At 44.9% G+C, this 24001-nt stretch overlaps 2 protein-coding genes across 2 annotated transcripts; one reads left to right on the plus strand and one right to left on the minus strand.

Annotated features, from left to right (window-relative positions):
• Nucleotides 1–8286: 8286 nt before the first annotated feature.
• On the minus strand, nt 8287–10761 carry EXOSC6 (exosome component 6). Its single transcript, XM_018570100.1, has 2 exons — nt 10446–10761; nt 8287–8498 (listed from the first exon to the last, which is right to left on the minus strand). Exons 1-2 carry the CDS (start codon nt 10641–10643, stop codon nt 8337–8339), a joined length of 360 nt encoding a protein of 119 aa, XP_018425602.1. The 5' UTR covers nt 10644–10761; the 3' UTR covers nt 8287–8336.
• A 151-nt stretch (nt 10762–10912) lies between these two features.
• On the plus strand, nt 10913–20431 carry MALSU1 (mitochondrial assembly of ribosomal large subunit 1). Its single transcript, XM_018570094.1, has 4 exons — nt 10913–11171; nt 15721–15899; nt 18315–18396; nt 20235–20431. The coding sequence occupies exons 1-4, from the start codon at nt 10913–10915 to the stop codon at nt 20387–20389; spliced, it is 675 nt and encodes a 224-aa protein (XP_018425596.1). The 3' UTR covers nt 20390–20431.
• Nucleotides 20432–24001: the final 3570 nt, after the last annotated feature.

The following is a 24001-nucleotide window of genomic DNA, read 5'->3' on the forward strand; positions in this document are numbered from 1 at the left end:
TTTCTCTGATCCAAAATTTGGCTGTCTGGCTTTTGGACCTGTCCAATTCTGTGTCTAACAAGGCAACTTGGTAACTATCCCTTGCAACTACGTTGCCTTAGCCATGTAAACATGTGACTGTTTCTTGCAACTCAGAGCTTGCAGTCTTCAGAATATATACAAGAATTTACCAGATTAGGGAGGGGCCACAGCTTTAAGCACCTTCCTTCCAAAGGCTTGGTCCTGGCTGGACAGCAGATCTAAGCGTTAGTGACAGATCAATGTAGAGAAGTTTGTCCAGGTAGCCGCTTTGCATATCTGTTCAGGAGTTGTCCCTGCTCTTCCTGCCCAAGATGTAGCCAAAGCCCTTGTTAAATGCGTATGAAGGAAGGTGGAGATAGTCCGTAGTTTGATAAGTCTCTCCAATAGCGTGTCTGATCCACTTTGCGATTGAAGATTTGGATGCTTTCTTACCCTTAGAATTTCCAGAAAAAAGGAGGAATTAGGCATTGCTTAGTTATGTACAGGTAAGCCAACAGCCATCTTGCATCCAAACAGTGAAAGGACTGCTCTCGTTCATTTGTAGGAATATTGCAAAATGTAGGTAAGACTATCTGGGGTCCTATGAAATTGTGAGGCGATGTTGGAAAGGAACACTGGATCAGTTTTAGGCACTATACTATAATCCAAGATAGATAAAAATGGCTCTTTAATTGATGGTGCTTGAAGCTCGGTAAGTCTCTGCGTTGAAGTGACTGCTATCAAAAGTCTTCAGTGTAAGAAGTCTGGCAACCTTGAGAGGCTCAAACAGGGGTCTTGCTAGTCGCTCTTTTACAATGGGATCTTTCCCTAGTTTTAAAGTCTTGACCACAACTGGCCTAAAGGCTCGGGAAAAAAAAAAAAAAACCTCACTGTTAGAGGGTATTCAGAAAGTGTCGTCTTAGAAAAACGGGCCGCAACTTGTAGTTTTAGTGTGCTTACTGCCATTCCTTTTATTGTCACCTTCTTGGAGAAAATCCAGGATAGAAGAGATATTCGAAGATCTACCTCTGTCCTTTTGCCCATGTGGTTGCCCTTCCGGTAAATAGCCCTCTGAACCGGCTTCCTACTATTAAGGAGAGTTTGAATTACTTCATCTGATAACCCCGGAGATCTCAAAATTTCTTCTGATGCCAGGCGGTTAACTTCATCGTCTGGACATTTGGATGTGGCAGACGTCTTTCCTTTTATAGTAGTCTAAGGAGGACAGGTAAAGAAGCAGCGTGAACCATCTCTGGCCAATAAGGTGCAATCCGAAAAAGGTTTGGGTCTTTTTCCTGGAATTTGAGATACTTTCAGCAACAAGCTTACTGGGGGGGAAAAAACATAGCAAAGACCGAAAGTCCAGTTGTTTGTCATAGCATCTACGCCTATCGCTCTGTTCTTTATAGAGAGATATCTGAACCTTGGCATTAGCTCCTGTGGCAAAAAAAAGTCTACTTCGGTAATACCCCACTTCTGTATCAGTAGACCGCTGGATTCGGGCTCCATTCTTCCTGAAGAACTTTCTGGCAGCTTGGATAATCTGCTACTTGATTGAGAGAACCCCTGAGGTGAACTGCCAAAATTGAAGCTATAATTCTCTTTCCCAGAAAAATATTTATTTTGAAAGGGACTGCAGAGCGTGACTCCTTGTACCACCCTCCCTGTTGATGTATGCAACTGTTGTCACAGAGTCTGTAAGTATCAGTGACCCCTGTAGGGACAATGGAGCCTTGTGAACTGCTTTTAGTTCTCTCCAATTGGATGAAGCCTTTGATTCCGGCTTTTTCCATTGCCCCTGAAAAAACAGATCTTCCATATGAGCTCACCAGGCTCTGGCATCTGTAGTAATTTTCTTTAAAGGGACAGTCTCCACAGAAGGCCCTGGGAGAGGTGGTTCTGTGCTCTCCATCACCAAAGAGCTTGTTTTACATTTGTATTGTCCTGTGGTAGAAAAATCTTCTCTATTGTATTGAGAATGTAACCTAAAAATGTGACCACCTGGGATGGAATTAAGTTGGACTTTGTTTTGTTGATTTAACCAGCCTAAATTCCTTAGCCAATTTTGCGTTTAACTTCAGCTGTACTGGAGAAGGGGCACTCACTAATAGGTCGTTTTGATAGGGAATAATACATATTTCTCTGAGCCTCAGAGGTGCTGAGGCTTCTCCCTAGATTTTGGAAAATATTCTTGGCGTGGAGATGGGCTGTGAATTGGAAATTATAAATCCTCGACTATCTTTATTGCCAACCTGAGGAATCTCTGTGAGCTATCCATAATGGGATTGTGCAGATAAGCATCTCTTAGGTCTATAGTTGCCATGAAAGCCCCTGGCTGAATGGTGCTTTTGATTGAAAAAATGGAGTCCATTCTGATTTTGTATCTCCAGATACATTCAGATCTTTTAAATTCAGAATAAGCTGACATTTTCCTGAGGGTTTTTGAACCACAAATACATGAGCATAAAACTCTCTGGTTAACTCTTCTCTTGGAACAGGGAGGAACACCTTTTGATCTACCAGATCTCCCAACAAACTGCAAAAGCTTTTGCCACATTTTTGGGAAGATCTGACACCAGAAATCTTTATGGAGGAGTATCGAACTCTATTTGATAACCGAGCCTGATCATCTACGAGATATATCTGTTGGTAGAAATCATGTTTCACTGTGGAAGGAATTCTGACAATCTTCCTCCCACTGGAGAGATGGTGTCATTGCTGCTTGGGGTTCTAAATGGGGGGCCTAAAAATAATTCCTCCCCTACCTCTCCCTTTATGCTCAGTCCAATGCTTCTTGGCCTTTTCATCCTTGTCTTTATTGGTCGAGCCCTTTTGGTCTTGAAAAAAGCTCCTATTCAATGGTCTTTTTAACAGGAAAGGATTTATTTATGTCCACTGTGCATTCAACATGCGGCTTCTAGATCAGGGCCAAACAGCAGATCACCTGAAAAGAATAAATTGCACAGGTGGAGTTTGAGGCCGAAATCCTCCTTCCAGGCTTTAAGCCAGAGGGCTCTCCAAGAGGAATTGCTGAGAGCAGATGAATGGGCCGTCATCCTCACTGATTCAGCCGAGGCATCAGCAATATATCGCACTGCTTTGAATAACATTGGAAGGGATTCCAGAATCTGATCCCTAGGAGTATCGGCACTAAGGTGGGTTTTCGACTGTGATAGCAAGAATTCTAAATTTATAGCTACACAAGTAGTAGCCAAAGCAGGTTTTAAGCTGGCTAAGGAAGAATCCCAAGCCCTTTTTAGCAGAATTTCCATTTTTCTATCCATAGCATCTTTAAGGCTGCCCATGTTCTCAAAAGCTAGATCAGATCTTTTGGAAATCTTAGAGAGCGGACCATCAAGCTTCAGATTTTTATTCCAGACAAAGGAAGGATCATCATCAAAAAATAAATCTCCTTTCTATACTATTATATAAGAACAGCTTCCTTGCTGGTTCTAGCCACTCTTTAGGGATAGAATCCCAAAATACCTTGTGCACAGGAAAATAAAGAAAGTGCTTCCTCTGCAAACCTTGGTACATTAAATCATGCCTTGATGTACTTCATCCTCCTGGATCTCCAGGGTTTCATATACTGCCCTGAGTAGGTGATCCACATGCTCCAGGGATAATTTAAATCTCGAGGCTGAAGAAGAGGCCTCTTCTAATTTCTTTCTTGGTACTCCCTTAACTTTAAAAGGGGCTTTGGCCTAAAAAAAAAACCGTTAAGGGCCCTAATTTGATAAAAAAGGAGACCACCCGTGGACATACAACTAGGAATCCCAACACCAACACGGAGACCTCCTGTGCATGCTGCAGAGCTAAAACTTTAGCCATAAATAAACCCAGGGAATGAGCCCGATAAAAACAAAGCTATTACCTGAGCAGAAGTACTGATCGTGGCTGCATCTACAGGGAATGGTGCCTGAGAAGAATCCATCATCCAGCACTCCCTCCTGTTCAGCGTCCTCTCAGCCTGTGCTGGGATTTCCGCAATAGGCCCCTTCCCTGTACCAGATCATAGCTTGGAGCACAACCTCGTGGTGCCCGGAAACCGCGCCATCCCTACTGGAAGTGACAGCCGCCACCCGGTCAAGTGAGTGGAAGTATCTCAGAGATACTCTCACCAGGTACCGAAGGGAAAAAGGAGCCTGGATCATACCCTTCGCTGGAAGCCTATAGAGAATACCTGGGGTCAGGACAGCCCAAAAGAGGGTGAAGCTCCAGATAGGTGATATATCTCCTACGGACGGAGGAAACACAATAACAGAGGGCAAGGTGTGGCAGGAGACTTCTGAATTCTGCTGGGTAATGTGTTTTCTGCCTGTAAGCAGAGCCTCCAGGCTAATGTGTTCTGTAAGACGGCTGGGGAAAAATACCCTGCCTTAAATACTACTCTAAGTACTTGGTGGCATCTGCATCGTGTAAACTAAGGGAGCGGTTTGTACCGACACTTAGTTGGCACACAGGAGTTTTGATTTTTAAGAAATGTAAAATATTTACATAAAACGGCAGCCTGGGACACACTATTTCATAAAGTGCAATAAAACAGTATAAAATCAAATAAAATACTTGTATTACATCCCCTAAAGTGCAGTTGTAACAATGTATTACTGTAATGCAGCCAGGCTCTACATACAGTAATGTGATTTTTTTTTAAATTTTTGTAAATCTAAGTGCTGCAGAAAGTGTTAAAAAAACAAAAAAACTGTGCTGGCAGTACTAGGAGAGTCAGACTGTTAGCACACAATGCAGTGATATGGCTCTCCAGAGGTGAAACACCCCCCACCCTGAACACTGCTCCAATTAATTGGATCACTGCTGGAGAACTGGCACGTGTGAGAACAATGGTCTGACTCTTGTAGTGCTTTTTTTTAACCCTTACTGAAACACTTAGACTAAACTGTTAAGCCTGACTACATTACAGTAAAACATTAAGGGAGTTTAATTGGGCTTTGAATGGGTTTCTTCCCCGTGGAATCTGCGAAAAGAAACACTGATAATATCCTCTGGAATAATGAACAATTACAGCAGTATGTGCAGTAGGGCTGCAACAACTAATCGACATAATCGATGATTGAAAAAGTTGTCAACTTTTTCAATCATCGATTAATCGGCTTCTGATTGGTTGGCCCTCTCGCCTATAGAGGACTACAACACCTAGCAATACTACATTATACAGTGCAATGCAGAATACCGCCAGCTATAATGTACTATTGCTGGAATTTGTTGTATTCCTCTATAGCTGGTGGTATTCTGCATTCATTGCTGTATAATTTTACTTTTCATTTCACTATATTGCACACCACACTTTTGTTTTTCTTTTTTACTTCCACCGCTCCAAGCTTGCTCCTGTGATGGACTGCAATCTCAATACAACCTAGTAGTGCATCACTGGAGCCATTTTTTAAAATGCATTTTATTTTTACATTTTTTTTATCCGATTAAATCGAACTTAATAATCGGCTAACTTATCAATTTTGAAAATAATCGTTAGCTGCAGCTCTAATGTGCAGAAACAGTAATGGCCAAAAATATTGGCACCCCTGCCTTTGTCAGATAATGCACCGCTTTCTGCAGGAAATTGTTGCAATCACAAATGTTTAGGCATTCTCGTGTTTATTTTTTTTTTTATTGGTATGACACAAAAAAAGTGGAGAAAAAAAAAAAGTCAAATCTGACACATTCCACGCAAAACTGCAAAAATGGACTGGACAAAATTATTGGCACCCTCAATTAAAATTTGGTAGCGCAGCCCTTGGGAAAAATAACTGAAATCAATTGCTTCCTGTAACCATCAATGAGTTTCTTACACCTCTACAGGAATTATGGAGCACTCTTCTTTCACCAACTGCTCCAGGTCTCTCAGATTGGAAGGTTCCTTTTTCCCAACTGCTGTTTTGAGATCTCTCCACAGGCACCCCCACGGGTTCAGATCTGGACTCATTCTACTGTTTTCAGGAAAAGAAATGAGACCTTTAAAGAAAAAATGACAGTCAAACATGGTGGAGGTTTACTGATGTTTTGGGGTTGCTTTGCTGCTTCAGGCACTGGATGTCTTGACTGTGTGCATGGAATTATGAAATCTAAAGAATCCAGGGGTGCAATGTAGGGCTCAGTGTCAGAAAGTTGGGTTTCTGTCAGAGGTCATGAGTCTTACAGCTGTCATTTTGTTTCGTCTGTCCACAGCACATTCTCCCAAAAGGATTTTGGCTTCCTCAGGTAAGTTTTGGCAAACTCCAGTCTGGCTTTTTTTTATGTTTCTGTGTGAGAAGTGGGGTCTTGTTGTTCTCTTTCATCCACATCCAGGGAGATTAGCTACAGTGTCATGGACTGTAAACATCTTGACAATGTTGCAAACAGTGGACACAGGAACATTAAGATCTCTGGAGATGGACTTGTAACCTGGAGATTGTCTATGCTTTCCCACATAAACCTGGAATGCAATTATTTCTTGCAATTTGGAGAAGGCGACAATAATTTTGTCCAGTCCATTATTGTACTTATGCATGCAATGTATCAGAATTTGGCTTTTTTTATCTCCACTTTTTTGTGTCATACCAATACAAACAAAAGAAATAAACATGAGAATGCCGAAACATTTGTAATTGCAACAATTTTCTGCACAAACATAAATATAACAGGAGGTAGCTGCATGTCCCCAGAAAGGCTGTTCTACAAGCCAGTGGAATACTGAAAACTGGAAGGAGGTCTTATGAACAGATGAATCAAAATGTGAGATCTTCGGTTCATCACGCAGGTTTTTGTACGCCATCGAGTAGGTAAAAGGATGGTTCCTCGGTGTGTGACACCAACTGTCAAATATGGAGGAGGAAGAGTGATAGTGTGGGGGGCTCTTTTGTTGGATCCAAAGTCCATAACTTGCACAGAGTGAGCGGCACCCTGAACCAAAACTACCACAGCATTTTGCAGCTCCATGCAATACCCTCTGGTCTATGCCCAGTTGGTCAGGGGTTCATCCTACAGCAACAGAATAACTCAAAACATACCTCCATGCTGTGTCAGAACTACCTTAGAAGAAAAGTACAAGATGGTAAGCTTCAAACCATGGAATGACCAGCTTAGTCTCCAGACTTAAACCCCAATGAGCTGCTTTGGGAAGAAATGGATAGAAGGGTGAAAGCAAAGCAACCTACAAGTGCAACACATTTGTGGGAACTTCTGCAACAGTGATGGGAAGAACTTCCTAAACAATATTTGATTTTTGTTGTAGAAGGAATGTCACAAGTGTGTTCGGCTGTTATATCTGCAAAGGTGGCTACTTTGACAAGTCCAAAATTTAGAATACATTTTGTTCAAGAAAACAATTCAATGATTTCTTTTGGATGTCCAATTGTTTTTTTTGTTCTATGCTTTATATTCAGAGCACACTGAAACATTAAACTGCAAAATTTCAATAAAAACGGGAAGAATGGGGGTGTTCTAAAACTTTTGCCCAGACTTGTAGCCATTTTTCCCATCTGCATACAGCAGTTTCACTCTGGTTGGCCATTTTCATTGAAGTATGGAATAGGCCTGGGGGCCAACAAAGTAACCAGAAATTCCAACTAATACAAAAAAAGCCTCCACTGTCAGCAAAGAATAAAACGGAAAATGTAATCAAACTTACCGTAATTTTCTTTTCCTGGTTATACTCCATGGCAGCGCTGGGCTCATTTGTCAGCGCTGCCATGGATATGGCCAGGAAAACCCCTTCATTTGTTTTACTTATGAAGACATTCACCTTCAGAAGGAAGTGTAAGGAAAATAAACATTTTATTTTTGGATCCTCTTTTTAGCAGGTAAACATGTTTGGAACAAAATCCTCTCAAATACTGAAAAATAATTTCACAGAAATCAGATCAGCAGGTGCAGAGAGTAGGGTCAGCATTAGACAAAACTACAATGGGTGACCACACAAAGCTTCCACCACACCTGCTGGCTCCTCAAAGGTGGAGCTGCATCAGTAGAGTCACAGATGGGTGTACACTGTGTACCGGGATCCACGCTCACTGCAGCCACAATCAGATGTTACAAATTGTATTGCTCAGGCCTTGAGGATTTGATGACCAGATGCAACCACAGATGGTGCTAGAAGCTGCTCAGGTGTACATGTATCTCTCCCATTAACAACATAGTTGAACCTTTGTAACTGATGTCAGAGTTGGCTAATCAGTGGAAGTATCTCCACCAACCGATCACATTTTGTATGGTGAGCTGGACATGTTGCTAGTGACAATGTTCATTTCCTGACACCAGTCTGGTGATGTCAGAAATCAAGGAGCTCAGTGATGAGATGAGGTGCCAGTGATCAGATCCGGAGGATGGTGATCTCAGCTTGATTAGCTGGCTTCAGGCTCTGGTGGAGGGACCTTTTTCTTAGTAGATTTGAGGAGGCTTTGCTGCAGCACTGGGTAGAGACGCTGACATCCCTCCATACACAACTTCATGGCTTCCACTGGGCTGTCTCCTTCCCATTCCCCGGTGCAGAAGAGTCCTGACACCTGCATGAACAAGGACACATGTTGGTGATGTGCTGGTTGGTGACCCACAGTAAACTGACTATAGAGCACATCTATGACTTATAGGGTATAAAGAGGGGCTGGGGAACAGGATCGCAGAAACTCATGACTCGGATTATCATAAAGTACATAAAATATATATGACACATCATATACACCTGGCTGATGTGGGGAATTATGGGGAGACACGTGGCTCTTATGCCTCCTCTATATTACACAACTGTTGGGTGCACATGGAACCTCATGCTGTCTCAATCATGTACATTGGAAAATGCTGGTGCCCACTTGTGGCCCTTTGGGACTCTTTGTACGGTCCTGAAAAGCTCAGTCTGTTTTATTACCTAAACACGTATTCAAACCAGTGAAGAACAAATATTCTTGCAAATGTCTTCTAGAACGTAAAAAGTTTGCGTTTTTTCATTGTAGGGCTGCAAATTAGTTGGCCGATTCTTTTTTTGATTAAATCAGATAAAAAAAATGAAATAAATACCATCCTTAATTTAAAATACACACATGCAGCGTTACAAAGTTTACTTCAGAATAAAACTGCATGCACAATTGTTTTGCACTGGAACACACAGCATTGCAGTACCATATGTTTTAGTGCAGGCGATCACACTGTGGGTGGGAGGTGTGTTTTGGGTCAATTGAAATGAATGGCACTGCAACGCACCTCCAGCAGCAGAATTTGTCAGGTCAAAACGGAAAATGACTTTTTCCCACCTTTGTATGATTAGGGAGAGGGGGCTTTATTTAACTTTAAATTAATTTAATTTTTTTTACTTTACTGTCAGGGCAATTGGGAAAATAGAGATTGAGGACACAGTCCTCAGTCTTTTCTGCAGGCCGAGCAGTCAATGAACAGGAAGCTGTCAGTACAGTTAATTTCACGGGCAGGGCCCTCCTTACCATCTTTTCTTGATTTGTATTGTGATTGTAATGTCTTCCCTAAATTGTAAAGCGCTGCGCAAACTGTTGGCACAATATAAATCCTGTATAATAATAATTCATAAATCGAGATAGTAAACAGATACTGTGTCCCCAATCTTGAATGAACAGGAAGTCATGTAGAGCACTTCCTGTTCATTCATGATTGGGGACACTGTATCTGAATACGTCCTCAGTTATTGACAAACATCATAGTGATCAGCACTGATAACTGCGGTTTGAATATTACAGGGAATAAGCAAATATTTCACATATTTACTGATTGTCCCGCAACTCTCCTCCCCGACCCTGTCCTTGCTCTCTCCTCCCTTCTTGGTGCCGGCAGGTGGATTGGCTCTGTGTCCCCTCCGATCCCTGCTGATACAGGTGGGGGAGGGCAGCGAGGATCGGAGGGGAGACAGACTGCAGCGGGCCCTCAGCAGGGAGGAGAGCTTCAAAACAGCAGGAGAAAATCCGCAGCAATGGGTTGGAGCTCTCCTCACTGCTGGGCAGCAGCTGCAAGGGGTCTGTGTCATCTCACTTTTTTTGTGCTGTCCATCCCTTATACATGACTCTTCCCTCAAATGTTTTATAATGAATCTCGCTGGAAGAAATATAAAACACGGAATAAGTAACGGATTAAAGGGGCCATGCAGAGCACATACATGGAGGCAATGATGTGTAATGGGGCCGTGCAGAGCACATACATGAAGGCAATGATGTGTAATGGGGCCGTGCAGAGCACATACATGGAGGCAATGATGTGTAATGGGGGCGTGCAGCGCACATACATGGAGGCAATGATGTGTAATGGGGCCATGCAGAGCACATACATGGAGGCAATGATGTGACATGGGGCTGATCTCTAGCAGTCTCATGTAATGTGTCTCCTGAAGCATCTTCCCAGGCTCTCCAAGTTTCCCTCTCTATATTAAATACAGTACAGGCCTGGATGATATCAGGGCACATGGCACCTCATGCCTCCTACATACTAGTACACACCTGGTTGAGAGTGGGCATGACAGTAAGGCACATGTTGGCCGCGGACTCCTCCTCCCCCTCGGTCGGGTCCAGCAGGATGGCCCCGTTGTCTCCCCGACAGGCGGCCACCCCGATCACCAGGTCATACATCTCTATGCCGGCATCGGCCAGGGCCAGGGAGGCACAGGTGACGGCCATTCCCCTCTTCCTTAACAGCATACAGCGCCGGGCTCTGAGAGCCTTCCTCCGGGCCCCGCACCCGCCGAGTGTCCCCCGGCATCACTACGCAGAGCAGAGCACGCCTGCCAGAAGTCAGCGGAGACAGTGAGACACGCTACTTCCGGCGCAATCCTGCTTTACAGACCACGCCCACATGCCTTGACACAGCTCGGCCAACCATCCAATTCGCTTTTTGGCGTCTTAGTAACCAATCAGCGAGCGGCGTCCCCTGCTTCCGTCAAGGTCGCGGTGGCCGGAAGACAGGCGGCATGTGGGCCCGGAGGACGAAGTTGTTGACGGTGCTGCGTAGTGTGACCGGAGGACGGTCTGGGGGAGCTGCAGCTGTACACAGTGGGCCCGGCCCGTTCTTTGCTGCTATACCTGCACCTGCCGGACATGGGGCCTTATGTGTGCCCCGGAGGAGATCATGTGTCCTGCAGAGGATCTGCCCACACAGCACGGTTTTCTGGGATTACCATACACCGAGCTCGGATGTGGCCGCATCGAACAGCGAGTGGGAGAGGAGAGGTATAGCATGGCCCCCAGCCGCCTCTCTATGTCCTCTGTGTAGGGCTGTGTGCGGTCGTAAAGTAGGTCTCCAGACAAAACAATTTTTTTAGGATTGGGTAGATGTCCTGGGAATAGTTAGAACCCCTATCATGCTTTTGTATCAGTAGAGCATTTCCCCTGAAATCTAGCCAAAGAGACAACACAGGAAGTGAGAGGAAATCTCCCACTCCCCTCTTAGTTGTCACCAGAACAGGTGTCCCCATTGAAAGATTTCCCTTCTATTCCTGTTCAGGTGGCAACTGTAAAATATTGCACTTCTCCGTTCACATCTGTGCGCTGGTGGAGCGTGTGTGGATGTGCTGCGGTGCTATTCATTCTATTCATGGCCAACGTACCTTGCCAACAGATGTGCCTTGCACTACAACGCATGGGTGTGTGTCACGATAAAAAGTACATGCACTATTTTTGATTCCAATGAATGGGCTGCCTAAACTCCATGTGTGGATGAACGCATCAAAGAACATGCGTTACCATAGCAGACATACACCGAGCAGCCGTAACATTGACCACCTGCCTAATATTGAGTAGGTCCCCTTTTGTCACCAAAACATCCCTGACCTGTGGAGCCATGCACTCCACCAGACCTCTGATGTGGTCTGCGGCACCAAGCCATCAGTAGCAGATCCTTTAAGTCCTGTAAGTTGTGAGGTGGGGCCTCCTTTGCTCCCCACTTGCATCAATAAGCCTTGGCCCCCCATGACTCTCTTGCCAGTTCACTGGTTTTCCTTCCCTGGACTACTCCCCCCCTCCTCCCAACACATCAACTTCAAGGACCAAATGTTCACTTGTTGCCTCATATATCCCACCCACTTCCAGGTGCTATTGTAATGAGACAATCCATGTTATTCACTTCACCTCTCAGTGGTCATACAATTATGTCTAATCGTTGTATGTAGGGATGCGCCGATACCGAGTATTTGGGCGAGTACTCGTACTAATGCTCCGATGCCTGGCCCGATACTTGCTATATCAGGAAGCCGGGCCGCGCGTCATTACACGCTGCCCGGCCTGATTGGCCGGGAAGCGGCTCCATGCTCTCTCGTCACTTGTGAAGAGAGAGCATGGAGCCGACTTCCCGGCCAATCAGGAAGCCGGGCAGCGTGTAATGACGTGCTGCTCGACTTCCTGATTGGTCGGGAAGCTGGCCAATTAGGAAGCCGGGCGCCGTGTAATGACGAGGGAGCATGAAGCCGCCCTCCCGGCCAATCAGAAAGCAGGACGCCGCGTCATTACACGGCGCCCGGCTTCCATGATTGGCCAGCAAGAGGGCTCCGGCTGGGTACCAGAGGAAGGCCGCTCCTGGCTGGAGAGGCCCCGGGGGTAACAGGCTGGACATGCTGAGGTGAGAGGGGACAGACTTTCTTGTTAATCCGGAAGCTGGGTGGCGAGTCATTACACGCCACCTGGCTTCCTGAATGGAACTTCCGGTACTCTGTAATTGGTATTGGCGAGTACCGGGGAAAATGTATCGGTACCAAAATACCGGTATCGGTGCATCCCTGGTTGTATGTGATTGTAGAGGGGGATTTCCTCTCACGTGAGAGAGTTCTCCGGTTGAGTGACTGGGAAAGGAAGTAAAGTGATGCCTCCTCAATGGGACACCAACAGCAAGAACAATAAAACCTCACAGGGATTTAACCTTTGCTGAGGTTTTGGCTAGATATACTTTAAAGTGAAACTAAACTCTGGAATTCAATCTTAAAATTGCCTTCAAATACCTCCACCATTAACAATACTGTATTGTTCCCCATGGTCCCTGCGTGTGTTGTAAAGCAGTGGTCCCCAACCCCCGGTCCGCGGACCGGTACCGGTCCGCGGATCAAATGGTACCGGGCCGCACAGTCTCAGTGCGGTCCGGTCCTGCAATATGGGGCAGTGCAGGGTCCCGGTGTTCGAACACCGGGGCCCCGCACTGCCGACGGGCTTACCATTCCAAGCTTTTTGGACTACAATCTCACATTTAGTTTACTCATTTGTATTGAGATTGTAGTCCATCACGGGAGCGACTACTTTACAACACACTCAGGGACCATGGGGAACAAAAGTAGCCACACTCCAGAAGGAAGGACAGTGTCAGCACTAATTCAGAGATGATTTGAGGATCTACAGCCCAGTGATACACAAATAAGATACATTTTTATTAATGGTTAAAGTTCTTGAATGCATTTTTAGGATATCGTATACAGATGCTCCTCGCTTAACGACTTACCTGTTTTGCGACCACTCGCACTTACGACCGACCTCCGACCTCGCGTGTCAGCGTCAGTGCGACGTGTCGCCGGGGGAAGTGACGTCCTCCGATCTTCACTGCGGGTCCCGGTGAGTATTTTCATTGCCCGATGTACAGTACACTGTTCGGTACTGTACATCTGCAACGCTATACAGTACTGTACTAAGGCAGAACATTACTGTATAGAGTTCCTCACTTAACGACCAATCCGTTTAATGACCTGGTCGTAGGAACGGAACTCGATCGGTAAGTGTGGAATACCTGTATTGCCATTTAGGTTACAAGAGCAAGCTTATGAAGGATTTAGGTAGAGCTGCAGTTAAACGATTATTTTCAAAATCGATTAGTTAGTTGATTATTAAGTTCGGTTAATCGGATAAACAAAATAAAATACCTTTTTTAAAAATGGCTCCAGTGATGGACTGCTAGTTTGTATTGAGATTGCAGTCCATCACAGGAGCAAGCTTGGAGCGGTGGAAGTAAAAAAGAAAAAAAAAAGTGTGGTGTGCCATATAGTGAAATGGAAAGTGTAAAATTATACAGCACTGAATGCAGAATGGCACCGGCTATAGAGGAATACAACAAATCCCAGCAATTTATTATGCATACAGTGTATAATGTATTTCTGGGATTTTTTATTCCTCTATAGCTGATGGTATAATATACAGCACAATGTACCATCAGCTATAGAGGAATACAAATCCCAGCAATACATTATAGAGCACCATGTGTGGCAAAGTGCAGGCTTACCTGAGCAGTCTTCCAGCAACTTGCTTCTGAGATCGGGCCTGTCTATCGGCGGCTGTCATCCCCCCACACCTGCTCCTCCTTACTTCTTCTCACCGCCTCTCGGTGCCGATCGTGGATGTGGGCGGGCGGAGAGGTGTGGAGCGTGAATGCAGGCGGGTCTGGCAGCAGCGAGCGTAAGGTGGGGCGGAGGTGCAGCGCGCAGCGTGTGGGGAGCCGTGAACTGGCCCAACTAATCGGAAGACGATTAATCGATTATTGAAACCGTTGACAACTTTTTCAATAATCGATTTAGTCGATTAGTTGTTGCAGCCCTAGATTTAGGTTACATGTTTGTTAATAGTTCAGGTATAGAAATGCATTTTTAAGATTTAACTCCTGAGTTTAGTGTCTTTTTAACATGAGTAGTGTCATTCTATTAAAGTCATTGTACAGATCTGCCACCCTCCGTGAAAGATATGAGGGCCGCTCTGTACCTGGCATAGGCATTAGAGGAGTTTCCTGAATCAGCACCTACAGACACCACCAGCGGCTTGTTGGGGGGATTAAGTCACAGATTGTTCTCAGATTAGGTGCATCGCATGCCAAACATTGGCTGTGTATGACACTTAGGCCACATTCACACTGAGCGGATTTGCGCCGCGATATCGTGCATTTTTGCTGCACGACATCGCAAGAGGTCACCGGCCAATGATTTTCAATGGAGCTGTCTTCATGTACAGCTCCGTGTCGCCCGTCGCAAGTCGCTTCTACAGGACCCTTTTTCTGCGGATTTTGCGCAATATTTAGATTTTTTTTTATGCAGCCTGGCGGTGAAGGTCGCGCTACCGTCGCCCCGAAAGTCGCGCGCATCCGCTCCAAAAGGTATGTCGTTTAGTGTGAATGGGGCCTTAGATGTGGTTAGGAATTCATCCAGAATGAAGGAACACATATGATACTCATTTTACCCGCCTATTAAAGCGATCCTGTGATTAATAGATTAGAATGGCAGACGTGTATACCTGCAAAAGAAGATGGAGATCTTTTACCTTTCCTGCTGCCGGGACACTGGACATTGACACTGCCAGAAATGTAGGTTTCCGAGCAGACTTAAGTGTAGGATATTTTTGTGGCACGGTGAAGAGGAAAGGTATCAGGTATATTTGTCTGCGCTTTTTATTTTTAATGACGGGCTTGCTTTAAATGCAGAGAGAGGCAGCAAGGATAGTTTGATGGGCATTCAGCATCGAAATCCAGCCAGACTTGTTGCGGGCAACCCATAAAATGAACGCTTCACAGAGCACAGGTGTGTACGAGGTCATTCAGCTCAATACGCACTTCTATTTGCTTCCAGTGTCGGGGAGATAGGTGCTTGGCGGGAAAAAGAAATGTGCACCCCCTATTAGTCCACATGAAGAGGCCTTAGTTATTGTAGCTCGTCACCACACTAGGAGCAAACTTCATGACCTTTCCATCCAGATGCTTTTATCACAATCTGTATCCCTTGCAGTTGAATATACAATGATTAATATACATTTTGGTACTTTTCAGCTGAGGATCTGGCAGAGTTTAACATCAATGTACTGGTGAATTTACTGCGGCAGGAAAATGGCAAAGACCTGTGTGTCATCCGAATTCCTCAAGAGATGAAATATGTTGAATATTTTGTTATTGTTGGAGGAACCTCAACAAGACATCTTAAAGCTTTGGCACAGTATACCCTGAAAGTGGTGAGTTGTACATGCCAGATTGTCTACTTACTATCGCACACACCAGCCATGGAGTACTGATGCTGTAACGGTAAAGGGGTTCCTCTAGATCAGGGGTAGCCAAACTGTTTGAAGCAGAACTCCAGGATTTTTTTTATTATTAAAGGGTTATTAAACCCTTTTGAGTGTTTCTGCATATATGTATGGATAGCAAGCAGTAGATATATGCAAAAACGTTCAAAAAAAACCTTTTAAAAAGGGTTTAAACTTACCTTGTGTCTTCGCCCCGCACTCCCGCCCGAACATCTGAAGAGTCTCTGGGGCGTGAAGAGTCTCTGGGGCGGCCCATAAGTCTATGGAGCAGCGTGCACCCGCACCACGGACTCAGTGGGACATCAGAGAAGAGAACAGAGGAGTCGGCGCTGGATCGGAGGCCCGCACCAGCACTGGAGGGACAGCTGAAAAGGAAAGTAAAGAAGAAGATGATCGGATTAAGAGACATTTAAGGTAAGTCCCTACAGCAGGATTGGGAGGGGGGGGAAACTTTGACTTTAATGTCACTTTAAGCCTTGCAGTGGGGCTACCCCTGCACTTAAGAGCTCGTTTGTGTCTAGGTGCTAAAATAACCGACATATACTCAAAGCTCGGAGCCGGCCAGCTGTCACCACCCTACCTCCAGCCTGTCCCCCCTCCGCAGAACATTGGAATGTTTCTCAGGTCCATGCACAGTGTATAGATGTGATAATTTACTGGACCCTAGACTGCTGCAGAGGGGGAGAGACATTCCAGGGACCGGTCTAAGAAGAAGCCGGCACTGGATGAGTATATCTTTGTTATTTATTAACCTAGAAAGAAACGAGCAGTCTGTTTTAATGCTTAGGATCAGTCACATATGACTCTACAAGTGCTGACTAGGGATGAGCTCAGGCTCTAACTGAACCTTGTCAGCACCCAAGCTCTTCCGAACAAGGAAGTGCCATGGGCACCTTCATCTAATCAGCTGCGGGCCAGGCATTCCCCACCCTGCAGCTGCATGTAAACAATGGGGCGGGGTGCATGTGCTGACATTATTTGCCTTATATGGCCAATGTAATTTACCAAAGATGGGCATGTAGCCATATTAGGTCAATGATGTCACGGCATCCTACCCCTTTGCTTACATCAAGCTGTGGGCCGGGAATTTCCCAGCAGAGCAGCTGTTTGGGGAGCACAGAAGGAGCTGCCTTCCGGGGTTTGGTCCAAACCTGAGCTTAGCCCTAGTGCTGACACTAGAAAATATTGGTGCTGTCCTTATCTGCATGTTAGTTTCTGGTCAGTGACTCAAGTATTAAAGTCATACAGTCTGCAGGAAGGCCAGATGACTAGCATTTCGGTGAGGACAGGGTCAGAGTTGCGCTATTGCTAAAATTTCCTACAGACAATCGCTATCTGTGTGGCAGTGTGCTTTTCCAGACCTCCTACATTTTAGCAGATACATGCAGTTATCACACAGAAATGGTACATAGTGTGATCCTTAAGGTGCCCATACACTGCTCGATTCTCGTACGAGAATCGGGCGAAATCCCGCGATCGTACGAGAATCGAGCATTGTGAACTAAGACGTGCGACCGTTTCTACTGTACGGTCGCACGTCTTTTGTCGAGCCAACATGCTTGAAAACCAGCCGAGAATCGTACGATTCTCGGCGGGTTTCTAGCCTGCTAGCCCGATAGCTGCGGAACGGGCCAGTGTGCGCACGCGCACACTGCCCGTTCTGCATTGCCGTCATCGGAAGCCCGCCCCTCAGCGGGGCGGGCCTCCCCTGATCGCAAGTACGAGCTGACCGTCCAAGGTGGGCAGATCGTACGGGCTTTTAATGAGCATACGACCATCGCAAGACAAAAGTCTTGCGATGGTCGTAAGGTGTATGGGCACCTTTACAGATATTCTTATGACAGAGACTGTAATTAATCAGTACACCTGGGATAGTGGTCTTCTTTGATAAATCCTGTGTTGTCAATGCTAATTGACCGAACTTCTCTTGCTTGCACATATGATCAACGTGGGATAGAATATATGCAGTCTAATTTTACCTATCTGGCGCAAGCCACAAAAAAGACAGATGAGTCCAAAATGTGGGAATTAATTGTGCGGCGTTAAGTAACCCTTTATAAACTATTCAATATATGGGTGACAAATAATGTTTAAAAACAGTTAAATAGGTGATTGATAAATAAAAAAACAATTAAATAGTTAATAAGTGGAATAGTTAAAACTATAGTTAAATAGTTATATCTAGGAAGGACCAGTTGCCCATAGCAACCGTTCCGATGAGTAGGAGATCTAGCAGATCTTAGAAGCAAATCAGTGGTAAGACCCATTTCTACTTCCTAAGTGACTAAAGGTGAACTGTATGGAAGAATTTAGTCAGCAAACAATTTGTGTTCTTTTTTTCAGTATAAGTATTTGAAGAAAGACGTTGAGTCGCATGTTTGTATAGAGGGACAGGACACGGATGACTGGATGTGTATAGACTTTGGTAAGTGTTCTCTGATTCCATAATGTAAATATCTCTCCTGGATTGTTCATTTTCCCACAGCTAAGCAAATATGAATATTGTTATTACATCAGTGCAAAGTGTAAACTTGATTATAAGTAAGGTGAGGGTTCAGAACTTTCTATTTTCACACAGATAAGATTGATGGCTGTGAGTAGTAACCCTTACCAATCAATGACATTTAGCGTATTTTTCCGTGTATAAGATGCTACTTTTTTCATAAAAATGTTTACCTAAAAATACACGGGGGCCGAGAGGAGAACCGCGGTTGCGAAACTGCCGATACCACTGCAAACTAGCCTCACGAGTGAAACTTCGGATTGCAGAGACAAGATAAGTTTTCCTCCAATCATAAATCTATTGTACCTGACGTCAGCTGTTGCTGGGGAGAGTGGAGGAAAACTGTTATCTTGTCTCTGTAATTCGCTCTCCCCAGCAACAGCTGACATCAGGTACAATAGATTTATGATTGGAGGAAAACTGTTATCTTGTCTCTGTAATCCGATCATAAATCTTTTGTACCTGACCTCAGCTGTTGCTGGGGAGAGCGTGTAGCCAGTGCCCAGAGCGGTAATGTCAGAGCATAAAGTGATTGACTCAGAGGTAAGTGTGATGCATTATATCATTTCAAATATTGATTTCTGAATTTTGGGTAAGAAAAGTTGGGGGCGTCTTATACATTGGGGCGTCTCATAGACGGAAAAATACGGTATATATTTTCACATTGATGTGATCGCTGGGAGTTTTATGGCACTTTGCTCTTAGGAATCGCTCATCCCTGGACTATTGCCCGACGCCCAGATCACTTGTAGCAGCCTTCTTGTCGCCTCACCTCCCCGCCATGGATTTTGGGGAACCCGGGATCACAGCGAATGACTTCAGGGTGGAGAGCGGTGAGCAGACTGGAGAACGTCCTTTCTCCGATCTGTGTGATCAGTGTACCTGCAATGCTTCCTGTCACAAGCCGGGCTGCACAGGGGATTGAGCACAATGCTGTGCACGATCTTTTGTATTGGAGGGCAGGGGAGACATCTGGTGTCTAATAGACCTCAGATGTCTCCATAAAGAGAACCTGTTTCGCCTCCACACACTCACATAAAGTCTTGTTAGTCCCTGTGTATTAGCAATAAAGCTAATTGAAAAAAGTGATCAAGTAAAAAGTAATAAAAAAAATTAAAACCAACCCAGCCGCCCCTGCCGCCTGCATGCGAATAAACACCCGTAGGGCATGCACATGTACAGAAACGACGATTGTAAGGTATCACCGCAAACGTCTGAGTGAGAGCAATAATTCTAGGGCCATAATTCATGGTAAACTCTAAAGCATCACCTATGGACAATTTTGTGTACCATCATTTTGCGCCATTGCACAGGCGCACACAACTTTACAACTTGACATGTTTGGTATCTATTTACTCGATATAACCAGATCTTTTATATTTTACCCAAAAATTGGGTGTTCTATTGCTGTGATCAGTACAATAGTTCTGTTCAGTATTTTTGGGGTTTGATTTAAATTTTCTCTTTTTTTTTGGCTTTTTACTTAAAATTCTAGATTTTCTTCATATTAAATCATGGTTCATTTATATACATATGATGTCAGGAAAGCCCTAGTTGTCCTCTAAAAAACTGAAGTGCTTCTTAGTTAAATACCGTTTTGGTTCAAATTAATTTTTTATATCGGGACAAGTAGATTGGTCCTCCACTTTAGTCCCTTGGGCAAGTAGTTTCCACACCCGTGTAGTCAGTAAACCTGTGTGCCTCGCACCATCGATGGCCAGACTTTTAGTTATGTGACTTTTTTTTTTTTTCCCTCCCAGGTAATATTGTGGTTCACTTTATGCTGCCGGAAACTAGAGAGGCCTACGAACTGGAGAAATTGTGGACTTTGCGATCACATGATGATCAGTTATTGCAGATGGTGCCAGAGGTTTTACCATCAGATTTTACATTTGGATTTCAGAAAACAGACTGAGCTGTTCATTGTGATGATTTCCTGGAATTATCTGAACTGAATTCTTTTCACTCACACGTCATTATGTGCCGGTACTGTTCCTTCAAAAATCTGGTGCTGATGACTCATGGGAACCAGCTTGTTGTCACGGACAAACCAGCATGAATAGGGGGTCAAGGAAAATGAACAGAAACCTGTACTGAGAGAGAGATATGAAGGCAGTCAATGCTGACCTCTTTTTGAAAATGCTAATTGCCTGTCACTTGTTTGCAATGTACAGCCTAATTCTGCACAGTCTATGATGCTGAGCATCTGGCTTTATTACTTTTAGAGGATGAGTATGCAGGACAGAAAACTCTGAGATGCCGATGTCCTTATCTGCATACTTGTTCTGGTTCAACAAGGTGCGTGTTAATTCTGTCATTTACATAACAATATTAAAGAACTTCTGAATGCGTCTCAAATGAATGAATTAGAGCTGCAGCTAACGATTATTTTCAAAATCGATTAGTTAGCCGATTATTAAGTTCGATTAATCGGTTAATCGGATAAACAATAACATACATTTAAAAAAATGGATCACAGGAGCAAGCTTGGAGCGGTGGAAGTAAAAAAATGGTGTGGTGTGCAATATAGTGAAATGGAAAGTGTAAAATTATACAGCAATGAATGCAGAATGGCATCGGCTATAGAGGACTACAAATCCCAGCAATAGTACATTATACAGCGCAATGCAGAATATCACCAGCTATAGAGGACTACAACAAATCCCAGCAATAGTACATTATAGCTGGTGGTATTCTGCATTGCGCTGTATAATGTACTATTGCTGATGTCACTTCTTTCTGCGCTCCTGTTACAGAAGTGTAAAACCATGCACAGAGCATTGTATATACCTTCGATTCTTCCCCCAAATACATTTTGAGGTTGATTTTATAAAAGGAGTTGAGAGTATTTACTTAAAGGAGAACTACGGTATGAGGTGAGTGCTTTTCACTCACCTCATAGTTCTAGCCGACCTGTGACAATGAGACTGTCACAGGTCGGCTCAGTAGATCGGGAAGTAAGCGAACACATACCGGCATTCGCTCACCTCTCGATCCTGTCACGGCCCTCTGCCGTGACAGGGGAGGGGCTGGATTCCCTCCTCCCATCCGCCTGCGCTGACTGGCAGAACGGGGGAGGGGGCGGGTACAGCTGGCTCTGCCTCTAGATAGGCAGAGCTAGCTGTCAAGTCACGCAGCTAGGCGGATCCAGGCATCATTGTTGGAGTCTCAGTATACCACGAGCTACAGCTCGCAGTATACTGAGCCTAGGGTGACGGGAGGATGCTAGTTTGTGTCCTCCCGTTACCCTAAGGAGAACTATGGGGAAAAGCCTTAACCTCATAGTTCTCCTTTAATAAATTGTGCAAAGATTCAGTTATCCAATTGTGTGAAAAGCAAATTCCTGTTTTATTTTATTTGCACATTGAGTAGTAAAAGTGAACGCAGCTACAGTTTAAGTGAAGATTCTCAACTCCTTTAGTAAATTGGCCTCCCTGTGTAGGACTACGTCTTAACCCCTTCATGACTGAGCTAGTTTTTAGTTTCTGTTCCTAAATGACTGACACACTTTTTACATTTTTGCTGTGTGACTCGGCATTTGGCTTCCGAGCACTGTTCTAACCAGCCGAGAATCGTACGATTCCCGGCTGGTTTTCGAACATGCTGGTTCGACAGAAGACGTGCGACCGTACAGTAGAAACGGTCGCACGTCTCCGTTCACACTGCTCGATTATCGTACGAAAAACCGATCGCATACGATTATCGTACGATAATCGTGCAGTGTATGGTCACCTTAAGAGAAATCTCTAACTTCATGACTGAGGAAGGCTAGAAGAGAATTGGACTTGCCTGTAAAACATCTTTTGGAGTACCGCACGGGACACAGGATCAGTCTTATCCATGGGTTATAAATAGCTACCTTGTCCAATTACCTCACAAACAAAGCTGCAAAAACAGACCTAGTAAATCCCTTCCACTGCCAGCAAGCCTCCGATTTGCAACAGGAACAAAGGGAGGACCTGTACTGTGACTTACCTGTAAAATCATTTTCTTGGAGTACATCACAGGACGCATGGAGTTTATTCTTGAATAAATGGGTTATGCAGCTACCTTCAGGTGATTGGACATTGGCAAATCAGTCAAAGCTGTGGGACAGCCCTGCATAACCCCTCCCTCTTACAATCTGCTTAAATTTTGCAGCAAGCAGTACAGAGTGGATCACAGAAAATAAAGGAGAGGGTTCTGTGATGTACTCTAAGGAACAGATTTTGCAGGTAAGTCAAAAATCCTGTTTGCTTAAACGTACATCACAGGGCACAAGGTTTTAATTTTTAGACCACTATGATGTTCAAAAGAAGTCAGAGGGACAAGTAACAGCAAACAATGGCTATCAGGCCCCAGGAACATCAATGCCAACAGAAAACAAGAAGCAGAGGCATGGCCAAAGTCTCAGGGGCCCAACTGAAAAATCTCCCGCCCAAAATTAGCATCGGCATTGGCCTGGTTCATTTGATAAGTGTGCACACAGAAGACCAGATGGCAGCCTTGCAAATCTGAGAAACATGCCTGAGTCTGGAAACGCCATGAAACTCTAGCAGATCTTGTACTGTATACCTTAACAAGGAAGGGTGAACCCCTATCCTTCGGACCGTATGCTCAAATGATGACTTAAACATACAAATTGCCCTGCGCTGTAAAAAAAAAAACATTTTACAATACAAAAAGTGCAAATAATATATACAAATTGAAAGTGTACATCCAATATCACAAAATACTGTTTAAAAGTGCCAAAAAAACATCACAAATGGCCATCCAGACGATAAATATATCCCAGCAGTGACCAAACTGGTGTTCAGAATGTGCAAACATGGTGTACCGCCAAACAGTGCTCCCTCTCCGAGAATAAAACCTTTTTTTAATAATAATAATTTTTTTTAAAAACCCCCACTGACAAAGAAAATTCTCACATCAGCGGCAGGGGCATAACTAGAAATCACAGGGCCCCATAGCAAAATTTTGTGCAGGGTCTCTGTTGGGCTGGTCACACCCCTGCACACCTCTTACCTGTCAGCTACAATCCGCAGTCAGCCTTCTCGGTCGCCGGCGGCAGTGGGGGATCTAGACATTGTCACCTGGGGTAAAGGCTCAGAGTTGCCCCCCTCCCCCAGGGGGAAGTTCTTCATCCACACACCCAGTGGCGCCCCTCCTAAAGCGGCACCGGGGCACATGCCCCCTAGCTGTGGGCCCCGCCTCCTCCACTGCCGCTTGGTCTGGCCTTTTCCTTCTCCACCCCAGCTGCTGACTATCTCTAGCGGCTGTGAGGAGGAAAGCGCCGCTGCGCAAATCACTGACAGCAAGTAGCCTGTAATGCCATAGCGACCCAGGTGGCCCACACGGCAGCAGAGGGGCCCCTTTGTTCCTCTTCCTGGTCAGGCCCCCCTGTGCCCTAGGCCCCATAGCGGCCACCTGGGTCGTTATGGTGATAGCTCCGCCACTGATCAGCGGCTGTGCAGAGCCCATACACAGCATGGTTGATGTCAGCAGACTCCTTCCTTGATGTGTTTCATCATCCTCAGGAGCAGAGTAT

The sequence above is a fragment of the Nanorana parkeri genome, unplaced genomic scaffold (assembly GCF_000935625.1).
Source record: "Nanorana parkeri isolate BGI_ZX_2015 unplaced genomic scaffold, ASM93562v1 scaffold1454, whole genome shotgun sequence".
NCBI lineage: Eukaryota > Metazoa > Chordata > Amphibia > Anura > Dicroglossidae > Nanorana > Nanorana parkeri.

Coding starts and splice junctions, on each gene's coding strand:
- EXOSC6 (XM_018570100.1), bottom strand. CDS start 10,643: ATGCTGTTAAGGAAGAGGGGAATGGCCGTCACCTGTGCCTCCCTGGCC. Junction 8,499..10,445: donor TCATGCCCACTCTCAACCAG/GTGTGTACTAGT, acceptor TTGTTCATGCAG/GTGTCAGGACTCTTCTGCAC.
- MALSU1 (XM_018570094.1), top strand. CDS start 10,913: ATGTGGGCCCGGAGGACGAAGTTGTTGACGGTGCTGCGTAGTGTGACC. Junction 11,172..15,720: donor CAGCGAGTGGGAGAGGAGAG/GTATAGCATGGC, acceptor GGTACTTTTCAG/CTGAGGATCTGGCAGAGTTT. Junction 15,900..18,314: donor CACAGTATACCCTGAAAGTG/GTGAGTTGTACA, acceptor TCTTTTTTTCAG/TATAAGTATTTGAAGAAAGA.